At 37.5% G+C, this 18,016-nt stretch overlaps 2 protein-coding genes and 1 long non-coding RNA gene across 31 annotated transcripts in view; 1 reads left to right on the forward strand and 2 right to left on the reverse strand.

The window, feature by feature from the left end:
* The window catches only part of LOC127502252 (uncharacterized), a 265,865-nt gene extending 248,530 nt beyond the window's left edge, over positions 1-17,335 (reverse strand). The window contains exon 1 of the long non-coding RNA XR_007926805.1: positions 17,215-17,335. This is a non-coding gene — a long non-coding RNA (uncharacterized LOC127502252). The remainder of the gene's footprint in view (positions 1-17,214) is intronic.
* On the reverse strand, positions 5,048-6,076 carry LOC127502247 (fatty acid-binding protein, brain-like). The gene is made up of 4 exons (XM_051875030.1): positions 5,939-6,076; positions 5,611-5,744; positions 5,327-5,428; positions 5,048-5,232 (listed from the first exon to the last, which is right to left on the reverse strand). The coding sequence occupies exons 1-4, from the start codon at positions 6,009-6,011 to the stop codon at positions 5,182-5,184; spliced, it is 360 nt and encodes a 119-aa protein (XP_051730990.1). The 5' UTR covers positions 6,012-6,076; the 3' UTR covers positions 5,048-5,181.
* The window catches only part of LOC127502206 (ribonuclease inhibitor-like), an 88,693-nt gene continuing 80,884 nt past the window's right edge, over positions 10,208-18,016 (forward strand). For 22 of the 29 annotated variants that reach the window (XR_007926795.1, XR_007926796.1, XM_051874884.1 and 19 more), the window contains exons 1-3: positions 10,208-10,326; positions 12,629-12,774; positions 15,307-17,331. Coding sequence is in view for 26 of the 29 variants with exons in the window: in XM_051874884.1 (XP_051730844.1) it covers positions 12,650-12,774; positions 15,307-17,331 (2,150 nt within the window). In the remaining 3 variants the exon portion in view is untranslated. The remainder of the gene's footprint in view (positions 10,327-12,628; positions 12,775-15,306; positions 17,332-18,016) is intronic. The other 7 variants (XM_051874866.1, XM_051874869.1, XM_051874900.1 and 4 more) reach the window with 3 other exon arrangements.

The raw sequence follows: 18,016 nt of genomic DNA on the forward strand, positions 1-18,016 counted from the left end.
CGTTCCCACAAGAAACTTTGCATTTGGTCACAAAAGCACTTGAGAAACAGTTTTCCCCCCACCTCATATTATTTTCATATGAAAATATCACAATGGTTTTGCAAGTGACTGCAAAGTTTTATAGGGGAAACGTAAATGTTTTTTCAACATTCATCTTCTGTTTGACTTTACTGTCCCAGAAACATAAATAACTGTTGTTATTTAAAAATTAATCCATTTTACTAAAAATCTGTGTCTGACCTTCAAATCGACACACTGCTGCTTCACCTGCGATCTGGACACCTGAAGAAAGAATATGAGAAACGAATTACCACTAAATGAAAACACCTGTAAGACTAGAAAAATAGGAGGTCCCGTACATTTTATAAACTTGATTTGTGGTACCTGAAATTCTACCGGATAATATCCTTTTTCTCTCTCGCTCAGTCAGTTTGTAGACAAAATCACTTTAGGTTTTAGAATTCAGTTCCTGAATCAAGTAACTAACTATAACGTCTTTTCACCTACTGTACACTGCCACTATATCAATCAAAATATAAATGCAGAGGAATCACTGAATACATTGAATCATGTCAACTTAAATACTATATATCAACAGAGAACGGTTCTTGGGGAATGCCGTACTTTTGCAAGCGAATGCAAAAGCTGAAATATATATTTTTCTTCCCACATATTATTTTGATTACAAATGTTTTATGAGCGAATGCAAAGTTTTAGTCCAATAAAAGTGAGTAACTTCAAGATTAATGTATATTAATATTAACCGGACTGGATTATATGTAATGAAACCACATGTAAACACAGATCTGTACAGTATCATATGGTTATAGAACAAAAATTCAATACATATTGTTTGCTTTCTAAAGTTTTATGTGCGTTTATGGCACAAAATCAAGTAAAAGATCTCAGAGCGTAAAGAACGTTAAACTGACACTGATGGATGATGATGATAAATGCTTTGGGACATCAGAGCAGTTACTGTGTAGAATTATTACCAGTGAAAGAAAAAACCTTAACATCTCAGACTGATTCCTTCAATGCGTGAATTACATGTGTTTATTAGCACTGGATGGAAGTGATATCAATAACTATAAAAGAGCAATATAATCTCCAGTTAGGGACTATGCAAGTAAACTGGTGCCAGTTGTTCAAAAGTAATCTGATCAGATTTCGGCTGTCGGATTGGATCAAATCTTGAAAATGGGTTGTTCAAAAGGACAAAAAGATTCCAGGGCTCTAGAGTGCGACCAATTTGGTCGCAAGTGTGACCTAATTTCTCAATGGTACGACTAAAAAAAATCCGAGGTCACACCGGTACGACCAGCCGTTCGAGGGAAAGAAAAAAAAAGTCTCCCTGTGGTTCAACAACAGACACACATTAGGCCCATAGCGTGGTCTAAACCAATCAGAGATAGTGAAGGGCGCCTTTTAGTTTTTTCACAAGGCGAAAATCATATTAACGTTACACAGCCATGCTTTAGGCCCGGCTACCATGTGCTCCGCTCGTGTGCACGCACTAACAAACTTAATGAAACTTTTACTCTTTTTCAGCTATTACATACACATGTCCTCAACATTCAAACTCGTTTTCGAACTGCATTATAATCACTTTAGTGATTCGATACCTGAGAATAAACAGGTAGAAATAATCACAAGATGATGAGACGTTTCCTCAGTGACGGCATTTACTTGTATGAGCAGCCCTCGCTATCTCACCTGAGAACGTTCGCCTGTATGGAGAAACTCTCGCGATACCGTCTGAGAAAGCGAGACATGAGCAATCGATCTCAGATTAACGGATCTACTACAAACATTACAAAAATAAAACAATAAAACGATTAATTAATTGACTATTTCCTCATTCCATTTTCTTTCCATTTTTCTCTTTTAACCACAAACAATGTTAAAACAAAAGTTACTTTGTATATTGAACAGAACTATGACCGTTTATCTGTCCCAATGTTAATCACTGCTGAATAGTGATGAATACTATGAATATTATGAATACTTAGTATGATGAATACCATGGATACTATCCATTAAATTTCAGCTAAGTGAAGCACTTTAAGCACCAACACTTTTTCAGTAAGTTACCTTTCTTGTAGAATTGTGCTTCAAATAAAGAACTTTATGTTGACCAGATTGTTAGTTAATCAACAGTTAGTGAACAGAACCGATGGGTGGAATTTCTACCATTGGCTGAGTATGCTCAAAATTCTCTGTCTTATTTATCTACCGGATTAACCCCATTCCAGTGTGTGCTAGGATATCAACCCCCTCTACTTCCGTGGTCTGGTGAGCCCTCCTCTGTACCTTAAGTTGATGACTGGATCTGCCGTAGTGAGAGGGTGTGGGACAGTGCACATGTACGTCTCCAAAGAGCCATACGGAATCAGGAAATCCAGGCCAACAGGCGGCGTCGCCCACATCCCCCTTAACAACCAGCACAACGTGTCTGGCTCTCCACAAGGGATCTGAAGTTGCAGCTACCGAGCAGGAAGCTGAGCCCCAGGTACATAGGCCCAACCAAAATCTTGAGACAGATTAATTGGTCATGTACCAATTAGAGCTTCCTGTTAATTACTGTATTTCTCCTTCCTTCCATGTATCGCTTCTCAAACCGTTCCACCCATCTGCTGACCCCAACGCGGAGAACCAAGAACCACCACCACCGCTGGACATTGATGAATCACCAGCATATAAGGTGACAGAACTACTGGACTCTAGACCTAGAGGGGGTCCGCTCCAATATTTGGTGGACTGGGAGGGCTACAGGCCTGAGGAGAGATCTTGGGTAGCTGCCCACGACATCTTGAATCCCACGCTCATCGAGGAGATTCAACAAGCCAGACCTGACAGACCTGCACCTCGGGCACAAGGTGTGACCACGGCGAACGCCAGGAGGCATTTCTAGAGGGGGGGGTTCTGTAACACCACATCAGCAGAGAGAGCCCTCGCCCGAGTACTGACTGATACCACTCCCTCTGCTAGCTCTATGGCAACATCCTGTTTGGTAGCCATATACCCCAGCCATGCCAAACACTAGTTGCGAAGTATTGCCAGTTTACCTGCCTTACCGAGCGTTCTCATTCTATTGCCTGTGTGGGATTACAAATTTAAGAATCTGTTTAAGATCTGCTGATCCTACATCCTGACATAACATCACATGAAATACTAAGGTGAAGTACATTGTATTTAGCATTTTAAGGTAAAAAGGATGACTTTCTAAGAAAATCAAGTCAGGCAGCCCAAGTGTCTTTATGCACTTCCTGACCATTTGGCATGACAAGCTCAAGACACAGCTCTGCCTTCGTCTCTATGATAATGTGAAGGTATGGGCGATACTGACAGACTGATTGGATTAGCACCTATGCATTTGAATGACACTGTAATGCTGATTAGATCAGGGCTGGGAAAATGCCGGTAACGGGCTGATTCCTGCACTGCATTTGCATGCTTTGTTTAGATTGTCTCCACCTCTACTCTATGTATCCCTCCCCCTTGAATGTACCCTGCCTTAGTTGGACTTGGATGACTACAGCGACGCACAGCGCGTTTCTCAATAAAGAGTAACTTCTGCTTGAAAGATATCCCAACGTCTCCTGGTCTCTGCTTTGACGAGGAAGAAGTTTCCTACACCTGATTTACTTATTGTGTATGACCCATTGCCTGCCTTTCTCGTTTTCTGATTTTTGGAGTACCCTTTTGACTTGCTGTTTGGACTGGACTGTTTATTGTGTGCTGGACCCCTTGCCTGCTTCTACGTTTATGATTATCTGTCTATCGATTTGGTTTTTGTCTGCACTCTCTTCAATAAAACTTCTGCTTATGGATTCTAAATCAGCATCAGCCTCTGCCTCATCACAGATGCCTTTGATCATTGATTATACTGGATTATACTGATCCCATCAGAAGGGTGGATTTCAGGAACAAAAATGTAATAAAACTTTAAAACTTAAAAAAAAAAAAAAATGTAATATGCACACATTTTTATTTTGCTCTTGATTAGTTTAACTGTTAAAGTAATAAATTAGAAGTAGACATTAGGCTACATATTTAGCCTTTCGGTAACCTAGCATAAAGTAAAAAGGAGATTTTGGTGCCATAAATATCAAACAAAAATATTATATTTGATTCAAAGTGGGTTTTTTTATCACTGTTTGTAAATTACATTGGCACAATCATAAGAGATGAACCAGTCAAAAGTTCTTTGTGAGTGAATGCAAAGTTTCTTGGGTGAACACTATGCAAAACATTTCTGAGAGAACGCAAAAGCATTGAAATGTTTTTTTTTTTTTTCCCGCCCATCTCATATTCTTCCTATCAGCATGTCCCTTTAGGGGCTCTGTAGAGCACTTCTTAATCCAGATCTGAAAAATTGTGTATCTGGATCAAGGTGATCCAATCCAATTTTTCTTTGAAAAACCAGGGGCCAGCTGTTCAAAAGTAATCTGATCGGATTTCGGCTATTGGATCAAATCTTGAAAATGTGTTGTTCAAAAGGAAAAAAGGATTCTGAAATCATATTAGATCTCAAAATCCAATCTTGGTTTTGATCTGGATAAAATCATCAATTTGTGTTGTTTTTAGTAAGATCGGGATACCTTTGATCCAAAAAATCTGGATTATCTGATCCCATCAGAAGGGTGGATTTCAGGAACAAAAATGTATTAAAACTGGTCAAAAATACAACATTTTTATCATGTAATATACATACACATTTTTTTAGTATTATTTTGCTCTTGATTAATTTAACTGTTAAAGTAATAAATTAGAAGTGACATTAGGCTACATATTTAGCCTTTCGGTAACAAACTGTAAAGTAAAAAAGAGATTTTGAATAAAACAATCACCAAACAGCTGTAAATATCAAACAAAAATATTATATTTAATTCAAAGCATTTATTACTGTTTGTAAACTACATTGGCACAATCATAAGAGATGAACCAGTCAAAAGTTCAAAAATTAGGACTATGAAAACTTCAATATCAAACTAATGAGAATGAAGCATTTGCATAAGACCGTAAAAAAACAAAAAAAAACAAATCAGTTTTTGATCAAGTGTTTATTTCATTCAACTTGACAGAAAGGCAGGCCTCAATTATACCATCTACCAACATTACTGACATTCTGCAACATTCAGATAAATCACAATGTCACAATGCAGGGTAATTATGACATTATGCCTTTTCATATGTGCAGACAGCCTGAACACCCTCAAAGATCAAGGTCTGGAAACAGCAAAGACCAGAAGAGGAAATTTAGGAACATTAAATTTCATATATGTATATCATATAAATATAATATATTAATAATGCTGCTTACAGTAATCATTTTATCATCCTTGATTTCTCTAACAATCTTTGTCTCCTTGTCGTCCCACCTCTGAACGTGAACAAGACTTTCTCCTTCCAAGGTTACCGTGGACTGAAATGAGATGAAAACATGTCTGTTTTTTAGACGTTTTATTGTGCATGATATAAACACAAATTGTCATGTATGATCAAATTCATGCAGGGTAAGAGTCCTAACCTGCCAAAGTACTTTATATTGCTTCATGAAACTGATGTCAGATATGCTGTAGACTCAGTAAATGAAAAAACACAAACCTTTACTTGTTTGTCATCTGCTGTGGTTTCATCAAACTCCTCTCCCAGTTTGAAAGAAATCGTTCTCTTGTTGACGGTGGTCAGCGTCTTAATGACAACTTGACTGATGTCAATTGTGGGTTTGATAGAAGCGCCTACAATACCCGTTGAACAAAACATCAGAAAACATTACAGACAGAACAAAACTATTATTATTATAGCCTATAAACCACACAGAAAATATAATCCATGCATTTAAACGCCAGATGCACTACTGCACCTCACACATTAAAGATGTCTTTATGCAAAAAAAAAATAAAAAAAATAAAAAAATCGTATTTTAACGTACCCACTGCTTTCATGTATTCATCAAAGTTCTGGCTGTCAACCAGTGTCCAAGGTCCATTAAATGCCTCAATCATATTGACAGTTTAAAGATCAAACACACTGTGGTTCTTGACTGTCTCCTAACAAAGCCCAAACTAATTAATACTGTAAGGGAGGCGGGCTTGAGGGGAAATTTGTGCTGATTGGATGGATTTTTATCTACTGAAGCTGTGATTTGTTCAAGTACATGGTGAGAAGTGACAATGTAATTTCAATAGTCAAATCCAATAACTGGTCTGGGACTTTGCATTTGAGCAAAGATTAAAAATGTTAATAATGTTACAGTTTAGTATTTTATATATAGATTACCATCTAATTAATCTAGATAGCATCCAGAATTATAAGAAATAAAAAGGTAACACTTTCAATAGTCCACTTTAAACATTCTACTACTAACTATAAGTAACTTAATGTCAACTATCTCTCATTAGAGTATTAGTCCATAACCAGTAATTGGATCTCTGACGTCCACAGATCTATACTCGACTCATTCAGCATACGGTGGGACGTTTATGACCCGAGAGGAATCACTCATCCAATCAGCCTGAGGCAGATTCCTCCTCCTCTGCTGACCAATCCAATTTAAGTCTGGCAGTAGCATGGGTCATAACGTCGACCAATTCCTCATACAGTACATGAGGGTGAGGGAGGAGACGGGCTCACTTAAAACATCCATCTCAGCTCCCGTCACATCAAGCTCCTCAGAACTACATCAGGCCAACAACATACTCTCTGCCAAATCAGAAGAAGTGTTAGAGCGGGCTTGTGGATTTGGCATGAGAGAAGCAGAGCTAACGAGTGAAGCTTGAGAACGGGCAACAGACAGAGACTTTCACATGCACAACAGATTTATAGATTTCACATCTGAAAGAGAGGCGTACACTAGTTTTCTGTGTGTATGAATCACACGTACACACATCTGAGAAATGATTGTAAGATCAAATTTAGGACAGTTTCTGTGCAACATTTTATAAATGAGGCCCCAGACATGGTTCATGGGCAGCGCTCCAATAGCATCAACACCCTGACGCCGTGTTAAAGCTCCACTTCATAAGGGAACCAGCTTTGGGAACGATGTTGGTACAGCACTGGGCAGGTCTTCATGAGAAAAGATGTCTTCCTCCAGGGGGCACATGAAGACTCAAGCTGTGTCCCAATTCACAGGCTGCGCACTTCGGAGTGCATGAAAGGGGTGGGGCTTTGGAGTGGAGGGTTGCCAGGTCTGTGCAACAAAACCATCCCAAAGGTAGCGTAATCACAGCACAAGTGTAAAAGTATCCCAATCCCAGACGTGGCAACAATGAGCCGAGCGTCGTTACATGGCTAGCAGCTGTGTGACAGACAGCTGACAGTTGACGTTTGTGTGTGCATTTTAAAGTTTTATGACTTTCTATTGGGTTTTGACATGTTTCACTGCCGGCAACGACAGGACACTGGACCAAAATATGTATGGTTAAACTATGTAATGTTAGTTTTATATCGTTAGCAAATAGTTAACCTTGTTTGTTTTTTATGTTAAATGAAACGTTAACTGTGGAAATATATACATTCATATTTACACATTTACTCTGTATTTAAGCTGTATTTAAGTCTAAATTTAAAGTACAGTACTTTAGGATTTTATTAAACTCTACTCCATCTCAGAGACAAATATTGTATTTATGAAAAACTGACGTTTTGGACATCATGGATATTACAGTTTGTTTTAGATATTACATATAGGTGAAACTGGGGCATTGCTTACATTTATGTGAATTCACACAGAGCTGGCGTAACGATGCTCGGCTCATTGTTGCCACGTCTGGGATTGGGATACTTTTACACTTGTGCTGTGATTTCGCTACTTTTGAGATGGTTTTGTTGCGCAGACCTGGCAACCCTCCACTCCAAAGCTCCACCCCTTTCATGCACTTCAAAGTGCACAGCCCCTGAATTGGGACACAGCTTCAGACAACAGCATTAAAATGTATTTTGTAATCTATTAATTCCTCTTAGGATTGTCTGTCAAATGCTCCCCAGCAATCTCTATTAGATTAATCTATAAAATAATTCTTCAATAATTATAAATGACTGTGATTGGTCCATTTTGATCAATGCAGAGAAAAGTAACAGGTATGATGTGACAGCACTGATACGATAATAATTTACACCTGAAGAAATAACATGAGAAACTAAACTGAAAATACCTTTAAGACTAGAAAAAATGGAGATTTTATAAACTTGTGGCAACTGAAATTCTTCTGGATAATATATTTCTTTTAATTCTCTCAGTCAGTTTGTAGACAACATTACAGAGAAGACAAACCTTCTTAAGGAACACAAAAGCTTTGAAATATATATTTTTTCCATCACCTTGTCCCTATAGGGGCTCCGTAAAAAGTGTTGCGTTCCAACAAGAAGCTTTGCATTTGTTCAAAAAAGTGCTGAAAAACAGTTTTTCTTTCCACCTCATATTGTTTTCATATGAAAATATCACAACGGTTTTGCAAAGTTTCTTTTGGGAACGCAAATGTTTTGTGAAAGAATGCAAAAGCAGTGAAATCACTGAAATATAGTTTTCTTCCCACATATTATTTCCATTACAAAAGTTTTATGAGCGAATGCAAAGTTTCAGTCCAATAAACAATACATTAATATTGAGTAACTTATGTTTAGACAAAATATATTGCAAGTTATTGTCTGTTTTTGTTCGGGTACAGCAGTGGCCAAAAGGGATGTCCAGAGAGGATATTTGCACAATATTTGCTTTTAAAGGGTTAGTTCACCCAAAAATGAAAATTCTGTCATAAATTGTCGTTCCAAACCCGTAAAACTTTCGTTCATCTTTGAAACACAAATTAAGATCTTTTTAATGAAATCTGAGAGCTTTCTGTCCCTCCATTAATAGCCTACGCAACTAGCACTTTGACGCTACAAAAAGTTTATAAAGAGATCGTAAAAAGTAATCCATATACGACTCCAGTGGTTTAACCTCAGTTTATGAAGCGATGCGAGTGCTTTGTTTGTGAAAATAAAAACACTTTATTAATCTCCAACACACATTCATGAGAGCACCACAGCACATACGAGTCAGAGATGTTACACACACTCTATCATCAGATCTTCTCATAGACTAGCATTGCTTTTCTGTCTTGTGCTAACCTGACCTCTGACCCCCAAACTGACCCTCACACAAACCTTCGATAAAAGACAAACATCATTTAGACCGTTTATGAGCCGTTTAATCCAGAAAATGTCCTTACAATTCACTTATCATGATATTTATGGCCACTGATCTAGTATGCCTAGTGAGACCTTGATTAGCTGTTTCAGGAGTGTTTAATTGGGGTTGGAGCTAAACTTTGCAGGACAGTGGCCCTGCAGGAGCAGTATTGGACACTCCTGCTCTAAATGTTTCGGAAAAAGTTCCAAAGCATCAAGAGTGTCGCAAAACAGCGCCATCTTGTGGTAGGTAAAATTTACAGCAGCCATAAACCTGAGTGCGCAGCTTTGTTTATCCATTAAACACAAACAAAGGCCTGATGGCGCTAAATGTGTTTAGTTTTCTGATAATATAATTCACATATTAAAGTGTGAATTTACAAATAAAGATAAATGTGAGGTATTATGTGTATATTAATTGCAAAACCTTTAATTTAGACAGAATTGAATTGAAAGTAGCCTAATTACAACACAATGGAAGGAAGAGGAAAGAAGTGAACAGAAATAGGGAATAAGCAGATGGAAGCAGCTATAAGACTTTAATGAAGTTTCTGGACTAATCAGTAGAATGTAATTAGAGCTTGAGGAAGTCATTATATTACACACTCCAGTATATGTCAATCCATCTCATGATCACTTGACAATAAACGAGGAACACACAACACTATTATACATTATTTACTTAAAACACATACTTATTTATATTTCAAATTTGCACACATTATAACTGTACATACAAATTGTCTATACTATATATTGTTTTTTGCTTTTTTTGCACTTTGTCTATCTTGTATATTTGTATATTATTCTTTTATTCTTTTTATTATCTGTGTCTTGTCTTATCGCTGTCACTCTGTTGCACTGTGGAGCTTCTGTCACTAAAACAAATTCCTAGTATGTGTAAACATACCTGGCAATAAAGCTCTTTATGATTCTGATAGTAGGTGGCGCTAAACACATTTAATGATATACTGAAACCCGCCAGAAAACTAAAATAAGAAGAGAGATGGGCGGGGTTTATTTGTTGTTGACGCCTGAGGCCTCCTGCGCATGCGCGTTCAGTGTTCTGAGGAAACACCTTTGAGTCCAAACCGAAAGTAAAGACTCGATTCTTAAGAATGTGAAATCTGTCGTAAATATCACATTACGGTAAGTTTATTTATCGGCTTCTGATATCATGCCACATTATTGTACAATGATTTCTGTTTGCTATCATAAATTTAAAGCTCAATATAGGGAGTTTTGACGTAAAGTGACAAGTTCATCTTCAGAGGCCAGTTTCATAAACAACCACTAATTTAAGGCCAGATTGATCAAAACTAATTTGAAAAAATTGATCTTGACTATCAGTTACTTAGGGATAATCAGTCTTACTTTTCGGATTCAAATGAGACCAATCTACCTTTTTTATGAAACTTACATAAATGTTATTAAAAAAAACTATGATATTGTGGTGAATCATGACATGATGATGAATCTCTTCCTGCAGTTGTTTGGAGTCTCTGTTTTGTACACTGGAGATTTCCCAACAGTCTTTACATGACAAGCGATGAAATGAAATCAACACCACTGATTCAGAATTAATGTGTGTCTCTGCACCGGCCTTGTTTATATTTTATCATAATAGTTGTGACATAAACCTAAAGTCTGTAAGCCTCCTGAAGTCTTCTTTATTTCCAGGCCAGAAATGTTTTATCTGAGAAGCCATGTTTAGAGTATGATATCTCTAGAATTATTGCTGGACTCATTGAAATTGATATATTTTAGACTGATTAATATAATATAATATAATATAATATAATATAATATAATATCCAAAGTACTGACACCTGTTTTCCACATTAAAAAAATAAAAATAAAAATTAATGTGTTGGAATGATATGGTTAAAGTGAAATTTGAGTCAATGTGATGTATACTTAATTTTTAATGAACTTGTTTGTTTAATGAATACATTGAAACTGGAGCGAGAGCAACTGTTAAACATTTGAAAAATGTAATACTGTACTAACTTGTTTGAGCTTTCAGGGGTTATTTACTAGTGCTTCAACAACTAAAAATCAATAATGGAAAAATAATCATCAACAATGTTCAGTAAGACACAAGAGCATGTAGATATGTTTCTGTTCACCTACAGTATGCTTATGCGCATGTTGGGGTATCGCATAAAAAAAATGCTGGATGGAAACGCCAAGATGCGCATAAATTCTAAAAATGCGCATAAAAAAATGTATGCGTTCAACTGAGTCGGATAAATGCTATATGAAAACGTGTTTAAAAAAAAAAAAACATATTAGCCTATTTTGTTTGGTTGTCTGTTTTGTATTCAGAATCATGGGAGAACCGTGATCTCTATGTCTCTAAAAAATACAATTATCCAGAAAGTCATAAATTAAGCTTAAGAAAATATAATCCTATATCTGTCTAACTTATAGGCTACTATTATCACTAATATTAACATGTACAGTCTACAATCTGTCTACAGTCTTTATGTAGCCTACATTAACAAGGATGTGGGGCAGTTATAATGCATTATAATGGAGGATTCTGAAATGTTTTATTATTTGAAATGTGGCGCTTCTCATCCAGTGTGTGAAGTTCTGCAAACCACGCCCCTCTATCACAAACTCTGTCATTAAAATGGTTCAGTATAATTCCCTTCCAGAAGCGCCTCACACGATTGTGTTCACAAACACCAGGAATCTGAATGCAAGAGAACATGACAGCGTTTGTTACGTCTGCGCGCTCTGAGGCGCAAGTTATGTATTATATACGGAAATTATTTTATACAGTGGCTTCTACTGCAGCAACTTCCATTTTTCTTAGAGATATTTAGTGCCAGTTTATCAGGAAGTGAGGATTTTGCTCTCTTCGACTCACTGGATGGAAACGCTGCTTTATTCGCAAATGTTTTATGCGATATTCCAAATTTGTGCAGAAGTTAAATTCGCAACTTTGGATGGAAACATATTCAGTGAGGTCAGACAGTGACGTTGAGTAATGGGTCTGGATCACTGATCCAGTTCATCTCAGAGCGGTTCAGTGGGTTCAGATCTGGTTCTTCCACAGTCAGTAAACCATTACTTTAAGGACATCATAAGAAAACGATCCTCTAGAACAGGCTTTCTCAACCCTGGTCCTCGAGGGCCACTGCCCTGCAGAGTTTAACTCCAGTCCTAATCAAACACACCTGAACCAACTAATTAAGCTGTTCATGATTACTAGAAAGTTACAGGTAGGTGAGTTTGATCAAGGTTGGAGCTAAACTCTGCAGGACAGTGGCCCTCGAGGACCAGGGTTGAGAACCCCTGCTCCAGAAACTGCTGCTACAAAGTCTGAAGAACCAAATTCTCCAGAATCTCACTGTCTGTGTAGCATTAACATTTGTTTTCATTGGAATTACTGGAATAGCTAAAACATTATGTATGATTTATTCTCTGTTTCCATATGCAGGTCTGAAGTCAGTTTCTCACTATGGAGAACAGAGAGAGCAGTGAGAGATCTTCATCTACAGAACCCAGCTGTGTGTCCATGAAGAGTGACAGATCTATGTTTCATCCTCCTTTATTCAGTGATGAAGCAGTGACCTCTGACCCCAGGTGAGAATAAAATTACAGATTTGTTAATGCAGGAATGTAATAATTTATAAACAATTGGTCAGATGTCTTAGTGTGATTATTTAATTGAAAAAGCCTTTTTTAATTGAATAAATATAGTATGCATGTGCAGCACACATGGAGCTCATGATACAGTGTTTTCAGAGCGGCTTGGTATCATACTATGAAACATTAAAGTATCATGAAAACCTTGTTTTGTAGTAAATGCTGCTTAGGGATGGCTCGATACCACAATTGTGGCTTCAGTACGGTACCAAAATCTAATACCGTAGAATCAATATAAAATCGATACCATACGTGATCTGAATTTCTGCACAGGATTGTGAGTATTGCTCATTCAGCAGGTTTCGCATTTATAATGTGGTAAATTACTGCAAACATTTATTAGTAAATTGATCAACACAGATGATCACGTCAAATCAGTCATTTGAAAACTTGAATGAATCAGCAGTGCTGCATCTCCTCTCTCTCCATCTCTCACAATGAGCAAATGGATTCTGGCTTCAAATGACATCACATCTGAACCAGTGTTAATTTTGGCAGCCATTTTTGATTTAGTCTTAGTCTTTATCTTCAGATGAAAATGCTCTTTAGTCTTAGTCACATTTTAGTCATTTTAGTCTTTCATATTTTAGTCTAGTTTTAGTCGACGAAAAGTCATCACATTTTTGTCAAGTCTTAGTCATTACTTTTAGTCAAACTACAGTTACCAACATTAATTTTGATAGCTATTTTATATGTAGTCTTTAAACAAAAGAGTCATTATAATTTTTCTCTTTAGACCAATTCATTTAAGCTTATGAAAAATTTGAATCAAGGTAACAGGCTGTATTGACATTGCACTCTTAGCAGTAGCACTAGTGCAGTTGTACATATCCCTTTTCAGTGGTTCTCAAACTTTTTAGAGTTTCGTACCCTCTGAGGGATTTAACATCCTTCTGCATACCCTTTTTTTTCCACTTACTGCAGTTACACCTTTTCCATTAAGGGACAATATTTGTCTTCTTAAATCGATTTTTCCAGTGCATTTTTTACCTTTACCTTTGTAAAATAAATAATGCTTTAAATAAGTTTTTAAAAAAATTCAATAAGTACAGATTCAAGCAGATTCGTTCACGAAACAGCTTGTGTGCTGCAGTTCTGCTGTGGCTTTCTTTGCAAAATAGAGCAAAAATACTGACAATACTGTTTAAAATGTACATCACTTAATATTACCCTTTTGTTTGTTGAACTGTTGTATAAAATCAATATTGGGGATATTATTATATTATATTCGGGCAATATTCTTGCTGGTATAATATGATCAACATTAAAAACAGTAACTCACAGAAGGGTATGTTTTTGTATCGAAGAGAGTTTTAATCTTAAATCTACATGCAGTCTGTGTCTATATTTGTTCTTCATGCTAGTAGTGCTAAATCCCCACTTTTACAATAACGTTATATTGTCGAACAGCACTAACGTAGCGCGATTTGCTGGCTAGTGTGGGTGCAGTCAGTTTTGACCGCGAAAGATGGGGTAATTTTGATTGAATGTCGTGTATATACGACATTTTAACTGCTAGAAATACATGTTCAGTTTTCATGTTATTTTAAGGTGGAGTAGAATAAAATGAACGGCAAAACTCAGCACTTTGTTCGTTCGCGTACGTCAGTTTGAGAACAACTGCTGGATATCAGCCTACAATTTGGTCCCGGATTTAGTCAGCAAACGAGCAGCGCAATATAAACCGACTGAATGACACTTTAATTTAAGTAGAAAATCTCAAATAAAGATCGCTGAACTCCAGCTTACTTGTCTGTGTTTTCAGAACATCCGCGCTTCTTCCTCAGTGTAGAGAGAGCGCGTGTGCTTAGTTGCCAGATTGGAAAGATTAAGTAAAACATGTTCTTTTAACAGAAAAGCTCTGATTGGGGGTTTGAATTCTGGAAATCTGGCAAGCGTGACCGCTCGTAAAAACAGTCTGTAATGTTTTGTCTCCTTTAATCGACAAACACAAAAAGTGATTTCAAAAGAGTGATTTTGGGTAAAGTTTTTAGTCTTTTAGCCACATTTTAGTCTCGTCTTTTTTCGTCAACTATGTTGCATGTGTTGTTTTAGTCACGTTATCGTTAAATGACATTGCTGTCGTCTCTCATCGTCTCGTCTTAGTCATGGAAATAAAGGTCGTCAACGAACATTTTTCGTCATAGTTTTCGTTAACGAAATTAACACTAACTATAAGCGAGCTGTGCGCTGTGCTACAACACTTTTACTTGCGTATCTGGACAGCTTAGGGGAATGTTGGCCATGTCTTTTTTAAGCCTTGCCAATTTAAATATGCAAGCGATTATATCATTCAATTAACTTTTAAATTGAAACTAAAATGTAAGACATTAATTATACAGAAAATACAAGATTGACATCTGTATTGATTTACTATGTGATTTACATTTTAATTTTATTTATACATTTAAATCCTTTATTCTACATACTTTTTTAATCTGTTCTTTTTTGTCATTTTTGTTGTTTCAGCAGAGTGGATAGAGGTGATCAGACTGGAGACCTGCAGCAGGATTCTCCTCAACCAATGAATGATGAACTACAGAGAGTCAAAGACCGACACAAAACCAGCATGAAGAACAAGTATGAGAGATTATTTGAGGGACTGAAACTCCAAGAGAATGAAACCCTCCTGAACAGGATCTACACACAGCTCTACATTATAGAGGGAGAGAGTGAAGGAGTGAATGAAGAACATGAGGTTTTACAGATGGAGAAAACAGCCAGAACACAACACTCACAAGACACTCCAATCTACTGCAATGACATCTTTAAAGCCTCACCTGAACCAGGATGTGAGGAGAAACACCAGATCAAGACTGTTCTTACTAAAGGCATCGCTGGAATCGGAAAAACCGTCTCTGTGCAGAAGTTCATTCTGGACTGGGCCGAGGGAAAAGCCAATCAGGATGTAGATTTCATGTTTGTGCTTCCATTTCGAGAGCTGAACTTGATCCGAGATCATCGGTACAGTCTTCACAGACTTCTGCTGGACTTTCATCCTGAACTTCAAGATCTGGACTCAAAGATTTATGAGGAGTGTAAAGTTGTGTTCATCTTTGATGGTCTGGATGAAAGCAGAATCACACTGATGTTTTCAAACGATGAGAAAGTTTCTGATGTGACTGAGACTTCATCAGTGGGTGTGTTGATGTCAAAGCTCATGAAAGGAGAGCTGCTTCCCTCTGCTCTCATCTGGATCACCTCCAGACCAGCAGCAGCCAATCAGATCCCCTCCGAATACATCAACCGTCTGACAGAGATTCAGGGATTCAATGAGCCTCAGAAGGAGGAATATTTCAGGAAGAGAATCAGTGACGAGCATCAAGCCAGCAGAATCATCTCACACATCAGAAGAGCAAGAAGCCTCCACATCATGTGCCACATACCCGTCTTCTGCTGGATCTCATCCACTGTGCTTCAGAAGCTCCTGAAAGAAGATCTGAGTGCAGAAATCCCTCAAACTCTGACTGAAATGTACATCCACTTCCTGCTGATTCAGATCAACATGAGCAATCAGAAGTATGAAGAGAGAGATCCAGAGAAACTCCTGCAGTCCAACAGAGAAGTGATTGTGAAACTTGCTGAAGTGGCTTTCAATCAGCTGATGAAGGGCAATGTGATGTTCTATGAGGAGGACCTGAGAGAGAGCAGCATAGACGTCACTGACGCCTCAGTGTATTCTGGGATTTGCACTGAGATCTTTAAGGAGGAATCTGTGATTCATCAGAGGAAAGTCTACAGCTTCATTCATCTGAGCGTCCAGGAGTTTCTCGCTGCTTTCTATGTGTTTTACTACTATTTAATGAAGAGCAAAGAACCACCTCAGCTTCTGGGTACAAAATATAAACATTACCGTGAATATGAGTCTGAATATGAGTCTGAATATGACTCTCAAAGTGACCCTGACTTGGATGAATATGATTTTAACTGTAGAAATGGATGTAATGAGCTTTCTGATCTACAAACATCAGCAGTAGATATTGACTCTTGGTATGAAATACAAACATCAGCAGTAGATATTGACTCTCTGTATGACCTACAAACATCAGCAGTAAATAAAGCCCTCTGGAGTCAGAATGGACAGCTGGATCTGTTCCTGCGGTTCCTGCTGGGCGTCTCACTGGAGTCCAATCAGAGACTCTTACAGGATCTACTGATCGACACAGTGAAAAGCTCAGCGATCATCAGGAGAACCACAAAGTACATTCAACAGAAGATTAAAGATGGACGTAGACTCTCAGCTGATCAATCCATCAATCTGTTCCTCTGTCTGCTGGAAGTGAAAGATCAGACTCTGTCCAGAGAGATTCAGGAGTTTGTGAAATCAGACAAACACTCAGAGAAGAAACTCTCTCCTGCTCACTGCTCGACAATCACCTACATGCTTCAGATATCAGAGGAGGTGCTGGATGAGTTTGATCTGAAGAAATACAACACATCAGCTGAAGGGAGAAGAAGACTGATACCAGCTGTGATCAACTGCAGAAAAGCTCTGTGAGTGTTAATTATTAACAAATGAAGAATCATGTTTAATAATGATCTATTACCATTTCTTAAATGAGAGATTTTTCTCCTAAATCCTAAAAAACAAGATTAGAGCCTTAAAGGGGACATGACATGCCTTTTCATTATTTTAATGTGTTATTATTATGTTAGTAAAGTTTTGCACAAAAACAGTCATATATTTCACCATCCACACATAATTATTTTCCAGTCTCAGTCTGACTCTTGTCACTAAATGTCTGCTGTTGTGATTGTCTAACATCACTGCATCTCTCTCCTCGTCTCCTCACTACTCACCACTGCTAGATACTTATGAAACTGATCAGGTAAAGTAGGTGTAAAGTGCTGTTCTGCAGGTGTTCAGATGCAGTCAGTGAATCTCAGAGGAGTCTCTTAGATTCATAATTCAAAACTCAGATTTGTGTATCTTCAGCAAAGCATTGCTACATTTTTCAGTGTTTAAATATCTGAAGCACAGCAGTAGGGCTGCCGTCTAATAGTTGACCAAACTTTAGTCGATGAAAAGAGCTCCGGTCAACCAAATTTTAATTGGTCGGTTAGTTGCAGGAAAACTAACCAGGCAAAGTCACACAGACTGTGACGGACAGATCGTTAATACAGCTGGTCCAGTAATAAACAATAAATCTTTGAATTGTGAATCAAGAAACGTTTCTTG

The sequence above is a fragment of the Ctenopharyngodon idella genome, chromosome 20 (assembly GCF_019924925.1).
Source record: "Ctenopharyngodon idella isolate HZGC_01 chromosome 20, HZGC01, whole genome shotgun sequence".
Lineage (NCBI taxonomy): Eukaryota > Metazoa > Chordata > Actinopteri > Cypriniformes > Xenocyprididae > Ctenopharyngodon > Ctenopharyngodon idella.

Bases quoted from the DNA above. Each gene is read 5' to 3' on its own strand.
- LOC127502247 (XM_051875030.1), bottom strand. From the start codon at position 6,011: ATGATTGAGGCATTTAATGGACCTTGGACACTGGTTGACAGCCAGAAC. The intron at 5,745-5,938 runs GTACGTTAAAAT...CGGGTATTGTAG, and splicing joins TGAATACATGAAAGCAGTGG to GCGCTTCTATCAAACCCACA. The intron at 5,233-5,326 runs GTAAGCAGCATT...TGCTGTTTCCAG, and splicing joins AGGATGATAAAATGATTACT to ACCTTGATCTTTGAGGGTGT.